The sequence below is a fragment of the Panthera leo genome, chromosome C2 (genome assembly GCF_018350215.1).
Source record: "Panthera leo isolate Ple1 chromosome C2, P.leo_Ple1_pat1.1, whole genome shotgun sequence".
Lineage (NCBI taxonomy): Eukaryota > Metazoa > Chordata > Mammalia > Carnivora > Felidae > Panthera > Panthera leo.
In genome coordinates, this window is record NC_056687.1 from 108669355 (window position 1) to 108677399 (window position 8045).

An 8045-nucleotide genomic window follows, 5' to 3' on the forward strand; every position below is an offset into this window, starting at 1 on the left:
CAACACCAAAAAAAAATACACAAAAGATTTTTACAATCATTATTTCTGATTGAGGTAACCACTACAACTCATCTGGGTTTGTCTGTTCCACAACAGGTGTCATAAGATACCTGCCATACCCATGCAGGTTACAGGTTGACCCAGCTCCCAACAAAAAAGCAGGCAGAGGGCTAAATAAATGTCCATTCTTACAATGCACAGTGGAATATTCCTCAAAATCATCAGCAAATGCTGCCCTCTACATTCTCCTCTGAAGACATTCAAAATAAAACTTCCTGCAATAAAGGTTTGGGTTAAGCCCAAAAGAGAGAAAAAAACAAAACAAAACTTGTTAACCCATTTAGCCCAAATTTCCCTAACTAAAAACCCAGGTATTAAACACTTTCTGCAGTACATTAACTACCACACAGTTTAGGAAACATTGCTACAGTCTAACCAGTCTATATTCTAGAGATCTACCAATGTCAGCTACTAAAATATAAATATGATTGTGTTAGTCCATGATTAATTTCTTCAATGGCTCTCTACCATCTACAGCAGGGTTGGTAAACTTTTCCTGTTAAGAGTAGGTATTTTGGTCTTTGCAGGCCCTACTGCCTCTGAAGCAACCATGCAATTCTTGCCATAGCATGAAAGCTACAGACAAGTATTGTCCACAGACAACACTTAAAGAAATGGATAGGGCTATGTTCCAATAAAACCTTATTTATGGACACTGAAATTTGAATTTCACTTAATTTTCACATCACAAAATGTAATTCTCTAAAAAAATTTTTATTTCAGGACACCTGGGTGGCTGAGTCGGTTAAGCATCCAACTCTTAGTTTTGGCTCAGGTCATGACCTCACAGTTCATGAGATACAGCTGCAAGTAGGGCTCTGTGCTGACAGTATGGAGACTGCTTGGGATTCTCTCTCCCGCTCTCTCTCTGTCCCTCACACCCAAAATAAATAAACATTAAAACACACACACACACACACACACACACACAGTTTAAAAAAATTTATTCCAAGTATTTGAAACCATAAAAACTGGGGCACCAGGGTGGCTCAGTTGACTGAGCAACCAACTCTTGATTTCAGCTCAGGTCATGATCCCAGGGTCATGAGATCGGCCCCGGGGTTGGGGCTCTGTGCTGAGCATGGAGCCTGCTTAAGGCTCTCTTTCTCTCATTCTGCCCCTCTCTCTGGCTCGTGCTAAAATAAACACATAAATAAAAGTAAAAAATAAATAAAAACACAGAAACTATTCTTAGCTTGCAGGTCATACAAAAAGAGGCAATGGGCCAGATGTGGAGGCAGGCCACAGTTTGCTGACCCTCTGTCTATAGGATAAAGTCCAAGTCGCTTATATTACACAAAAAGCTTTCATTACATGCCCCCTGTCTAGTATCACCTCTCTTCCCCACCCCCACTTCTCTACTCCAGCCAAACAAGTGTAACTGCCAAAACAATGAGACCATGTGCTCTCCCCCATGTCTTCAGATTTCTTCACAGTCCCAGAGGCCTACCAAAGCATGTGGCCCAAAGCAGTCATTAAAATTTGCTGAATGAAAAATGCTGTCTTTCATATACTCAGTGAACCTTGTGCGCCTCTACCTCCTTTAATTTGCCGTTCTTAATTAAAAGACAGCTGAATGATCAAGAAAACTAAAGCTGTTCAAACTCAACACAAATTAAAAGTTCACAAAATCTAAATTAAATGCTTTTACAAAGCCAAAGGCTTGCCCTAAAATTTGAAGTTATCTTACCTGTTGAGAAAGCTTTCATGTTTGTTTGGTTTTTTTCTTGGGGGGGGGGGGGGGTGCCCTTCCTGACTACACTACTTAAGGTTAAAATGCAAAGAGCTGACAATCAGTTAAGCTTGTGTTTGTGAGAAGGGGGGATAACTTTACCTATAATAAAACAATTTGTTTTCTTGTTAAATTTTTGTTTTAGTATTCTGACTTAAGGAAATGGTTTTCAGTATGGATTCCTCATAACCCCACTGTCATAAATGCCTCAAAAGAAACTCATGCAGTACTCCAGATCTACTGCCCCAATCAGATCAGCTCTTATCTTGCCAGTTTTACAAGGGTTAGGTTTGGGAGAGAGAAAGGGAAGGATACACCCTTTTAATAGAAGTAATTTGACAAAACCTCATGGAGTGTGTAAAGAAACCAAACACTTGTAATAAAGATGTTTCTCAGGATGCAAAAAAAAAAAAAAGGAAAGAAAGAAAAAGAAAAAAAGGATAAAAACAGAAACCAAGTGAAATTACAACAGTGAAGAGGCAAGTCACAATCTAGAAGGTATCTGCTATATGTATTTGGCTAATGTTTAGTATCCATCATATACAAACACAGTAAAATAAGACACTGTAATAGAAAAATGGGCAAAAATCATTAACATGCTTCTATACTAAAGCAGACACTACTGGCAAATAAACATACAAATCTTACAATAATAAGGAAAATGAACATTAAGACTACAATGTGATCCCATTTAATGCCTCTTCAGATTGGCAAATAAAACAAGAAATCTGACAATGTTAAGGCTTGGCAGGAATATAGAGCACAAGGAATTTTCACATACTGCTGCAGGAATGTAAATTGGAGGGAAATATTACTAGTAAAGCTGAGATTCAGCATTTCAGTTCATGGCTGCCCTAGAGAAAAGTTAGAGTATGCAGAACGCCAAAAGACAAGTACAAAAATATTCATGGCAGTATTGTCTGTAATAGCAAAAAATTGGAAAAAGACCAGCAATACCAATAGTGAAATGTATAATTAATCTGTGCTATTCAAACAAAAAATTCAGTAGTGAACATGAGTCATTTACAATTAAATGTATTAACATGCAGAATTTCATTTATATAAAGATCAATGGGCAACCTAAATAACATTATTTAAGGATATAAGCTTATGTCTAAAGCTGTAAGGAAAAGAAAGAATGAATAATAAAATTCAGGAAAAGTGCTGCCTCTCGTAGGAAAAAAACATGAATGGAGAAAAGTATAAAGAGAGTTTCAAAAGTTGTACTAATATTCTATTTCTTATGCTGAGTGGAGAGTAATAGAAATAAGTGGAGCAACGAGCAGGACTAACTTTTTTCTTCTAAAGCAAAGAATTACCAGAAAGCAATTAGAAAGTCTCTACAAGAGAGTCTCAAGAATGGGAAAAGATGGTACATAAAATAGTGAAATTACTAAAATTTCAGAATGCTGTTGGGGGCAAAAGTACATCCCAGAGTGAGACCTTTGGTGCTAAACTTACCCAACTAATAGCCATTAAGAAATATCAGTCAGTCCTTTATAGACAGCTTATTAGCTAGATGTGCCATCTATACCAGTATTTTATGGAAAGACGATTTTTGTCTAAAGACCAAGATCAGCCTATTCCACTGTCCTACTATGTAAGTTCAGAGGACATAAAGGCAGATTGTTGTACACATTTAACCTGAGCAGGCCTGGCTCTGGCTACAATAAAGATCCTTAATGAATAACAGAAAAACTAGGCCTCACAGTTATATGAGGGACTGGCATAAGGGAGAAACAGTCACTAGCACTTAAATTCAGGCAACATTTTCCACATGTATTTCACTGTAAGTGGGTCCTGAAAAAAGGTATCTATGAGAGTCTTCCTTACAGAATGTTATAATACCTCTCAATATACTAAAAAACACTTAAGTTGTGCTGTATGATTAATACTGACTACTCTGGCATGGAAAATCAATGATGTAAATACATTACATCCTACAGTGAAGATATATTTAAAAAAAAGAGTCATCCAAATATCAACTAAATCAAGATGCAGGCTCTTCTAAGAAAATGGATTTATTAGAATATTACATAAGAAAATCTAAAAATAAGTTATTAACCAAGTGAAATTCATAATCACCACTTGACATTTCAGAGAATATTAACGGGAAAAAGAGCCTTTTACTAGAAAATGTTTGTTGCATAGAGAAGAAAATATCTATTATAGCCTTTGGACTCTGTATGTCACATATTTGTAGTGATCAGTATTTCCTCTAAATCAAAGTGGAAAACTGTAACAACAATTAGCAAGAAATGAAATCTGGTAAAGCTGTTTAACAGACCGATGATTCCTAATATTCTGCTCTTGTATCAAGCATAGACATAATGAAACATTCACATTTTTTAATAATTTATTTTTTAATTTATATCCAAGTTAGAATATATTCACACTGATTTATATTTTTTTATTTTGTGAACATTGATTTATATTTTTTTTTTACTTTGCCGAATACTCCAGAGATAGCTAAAAGAGAATATACTGGTCTGCTCACTTTCTACCTTTTAAACAGCCTCCTTCTGTACAATATTCATATTAAAGCATAAAGGTTTCAATCAGATTGTTTAAAAAAAAAAAAAAATGACTCCCTGTTTTGCCCACTTACTAAAATTTCAAATTATCTTCAATCCAAAAACTTAAAACAACTCGGTCACTGGGAGAAAGAACACATTGTCTTAATTATTAAGCTACACATACAAGTAATCAAAAATTAATAGGCAGTTCTCAATAATCAATTAGGGAGGAACAGAGTATCATGGGGAAGTAAAAAGCAGTATCTGAATTAACACCAATTCCATTTGGTTAATCAATGGATTAACTCTCACAATTAGATTAATTCCACTTGTATTCCGACCCTGTCCTCCCTTCCGCTTAAGGTGGGCAAAAGGAAAGAGATGAAGACAATTCACAAGCAAGTGAATCTAGTCATCATATTTATTTGGCTATTCTTATCATAGCAGAGAATTCTGAGTTTAACAAAAAAGTATCTTGTTTCTCACACTAGAAAAGTCAAAATACTGTAACATATCAATTAATAATTATTACTCAGGGAATATTTTCCCAGCTAACTCAATTTTCAGATGACATGGTTAAGTAAGACACACTTTAGAAAATCATGTTGCTTACAACCACTAGGGATAACTTTAAAAAAAAATTTTTTTTTGACATTTATTTATTTTTGAGAGAGCACAAGCAGGGGAGGGGCAGAGAGAGAGGGAGACACAGAATCCAAAGCAAGCTCCAGGCTCCGAGCTGTCAGCACAGAGCCTGATGCGGAGCTCGAACTCACAAACCATGATATCATGACCTGAGCTGAAGTTGGACACAACCGACTAAGCCACCCAGGTGCCCCAGGATAACTTTTCTTAATTTATTTCTATTCCCACCTCGTCAGTAAATAGACCGTATTAAACAAATTATTCTTTGCTAAGTGAGATTTTAGCAGGTTCTGGTTCATTATCTTCCCATCATCTTAGTCAGTAATCACATTCTACTAGTCTAATAAACCTATACTACCTAAAAATAAAGTAACCAAAGAAGTACCAAAGCAGCCAAAATAGATTTCTAAACACCTAATTCATAAAAGAATAGCTTATGTCTAGACCTCAGTCCCTATTTATTCTTGTTTTTGATACAATTCCAAGGTGTATATTAATAACACAGTGGAGACACTTGGCAGACACCATCTTAACAAAATAATCAAAATTAACATTGTCTGTCATGGTACACACAGATATCGATCGGGTGCCTCCTAGTTAGATACTCTGAGAAGAGCACAGCATCACTTCTATGGTACTCCTGCCAAAGAAAATAAATAAGTAATAACCTAAATCTAACAATGCAGAAACAGCAAATAAACCAAAATTGAAGCATCATCTACAAAGAACTGGAATATCCTTTTTTTTTTTTTTTTTAATCTGTCAAGGTCACGAAAGAGAAGGAAAAGACTGAGGAATGGTTCCAAAGTAAAGGTGTCTGATAATAAGAAACATGACAACTAAATATATATGGTCCTGGTTTGGATCCAGGACTTATAAGGGACATTAATGAGACAAACAGTGCAATGTAAATTCACTCTGTGGATTAGATGCACAAGTGAATCAATGTTAACTTACGGATTTTATTATTTGTACTGTGGTTACACAGAAGAGAGCCCTAGCCCTTAGAAAATACAACAAGTAACAAGACATCATGTGTGCAAGTTACTCTCAAAGGTTAAAAGTGTCAATAGTAAGGAAATTGAGTAAAAATACATAGAAGTTCTGTGTGCTATTTCTGTAACACATAAATCTGAATGTCTAAGTTTATTTTTTTAATGGATAGTGTTATGTTATATGCAGTAATATAGCTGTTTTTTTCTGAAAAGAGATTTCCACTCAGGTCAATTCTGCCATGCTATTGTAGCAATTTGTAAACCCTCGTAATATGCACAAATTAGCTCATACAACTAAATATCCTACATACTCTAAAGAGAGAAAATACTAATACAGTAAGAGTCACAAACAGGATAAAATTAAGTCAATTCTTAAGGCAAATTCACCAATGTACCTGCATGCCATAGCAAATTCCAAGAACAGGCTTGCCAATCGTGAATATTGCTGGATCAAACCAGGGAGCATCTTCTGCATACACAGAATTAGGGCCTCCAGAGATGATAATAGCACTGTAGATTTAAGGAAGAGAGTCAGTGAAGAATCTCTGACAGCTGATTTTTTTTCTTTTCTTCTCTTTTTTTTTTTTTTTTTTTTTTTGAGAGAGAGAGAGAGAGAGAGAGAGGGAGAAAGTGTATGAGCGGACAAGAGAGGCAGAGGGAGAAAGAGAATCTCAAGCAGGCTCCACGCTCAGTGCAGAGCCTGATGACAGGCTCGATCCCACAACCCTGGGATCATGACCGGAGCCAAATTCAGACGCTCAACCAACTGAGCCACCCAGGCGCCCCCTGTTGTACAAAGTCTGTATTTTCTCTCGTTTGAAGCACTGAGGGAGACTCAATACAGATTCAGGGATTATATTATGTTTTCAGTATATTATAGCAAATCCAGCCTCCTACACAGCTTAATCATTTTTACTCTATTGCAATGTGTTAAAATCTATCATTTCAACATTCACTTGTTAATAAGTACAAACTTCAAATACATAAATACTAATATTTGTATCTGTGAAAATTTAGCATGAATTTGTTTTGTCTTCTTCATTCATGAAGGAACTAAATGAAAATGCTAAAGGGAGAAATTGAAAATACAGATCTTCTGGGACCCAAGGAGTAAAGCACATCACAGAAAGACCCTAGATGACTCAAAGCAAGATACATCAAAGGATGACAGAATATGAATAATAACCTATGTTGGCTGAAAACCTGTCCAACATTCCCAACAGTTTTACCTAAGACCCAAGAAAAGGAACTAACATATGACTTTTGCCCACATGGCATTCTCTCAGGTCAATATGATAACTTCACTATATTACAATTTACAGAGCATTCTATAGGTTAACTTGGGAGTCGAACTGTTATTATGAAAAAGGCTGCAAACTGAGGCCTATGCTTCTCACCTGGCCACTGACAGATCCAATTTGGCCTTCAGAATTCACTCCAAAAATTTAGAACATTTTAATATTGAAAATTTTACATAAAAATCTGTATTTCTGGGTTTTCTTTAGGAAGGGGGGGGAATCTGGCAGCACCTGACCTTCACTCTCACATGGCTACAAATAACCAGAATCAGAGAGAGACCTGCACCTCCAGTAAAGATTTAATTGTATAAGAAGTTGCTAAAGGAGCACTTGGGTGACTCGGTCGGTTAAGCATCCGTCTTTGGCTAAGGTCATGAACTCCTGGTTTGGTCTGACTTCAGTTTTGTCATGAACTCACAGAGCCCTGCACTGGGCTCTATGCCGACAGCTCAGAGCCTGGAGTCTGCTTCAGATTCTGTGTCTCCCTTGTTCTCTGCCCCTCCCTACTTGTATTCTATCTCTCTCTCTCTCTCTCAAAACTAAGCATTAAAAAAAAATTTTTTTAATGCATAAGCTAGAATTCTATAAAATATACTTAGTAATCAAGACCTCTAAAACTGCAATATGTTATACTTAGTTTTATAAAACATAACCACCATGGGACTGCCCAGCATCCTTCAATAATCTGCTAAACAACTCAGGACTGTAAGATTTTTTTTTTTTTTTTTTTTTTTTTCACGTTTATTTATTTTTGAGAGAAAGCGAGACAGTGTGTTAGTGGGGGAGGGGCAGAGAGACA

At 36.1% G+C, this 8045-nt stretch overlaps 1 protein-coding gene across 3 annotated transcripts in view; it reads right to left on the reverse strand.

Annotated features, from left to right (window-relative positions):
* GMPS (guanine monophosphate synthase) overlaps positions 1-8045 on the reverse strand; it is a 78695-nt gene that overhangs the window by 43670 nt on the left and 26980 nt on the right. For all 3 annotated transcript variants that reach the window (XM_042955095.1, XM_042955096.1, XM_042955097.1), the window contains exon 3: positions 6344-6458. In XM_042955095.1, the coding sequence (XP_042811029.1) occupies positions 6344-6458 (115 nt within the window). The remainder of the gene's footprint in view (positions 1-6343; positions 6459-8045) is intronic.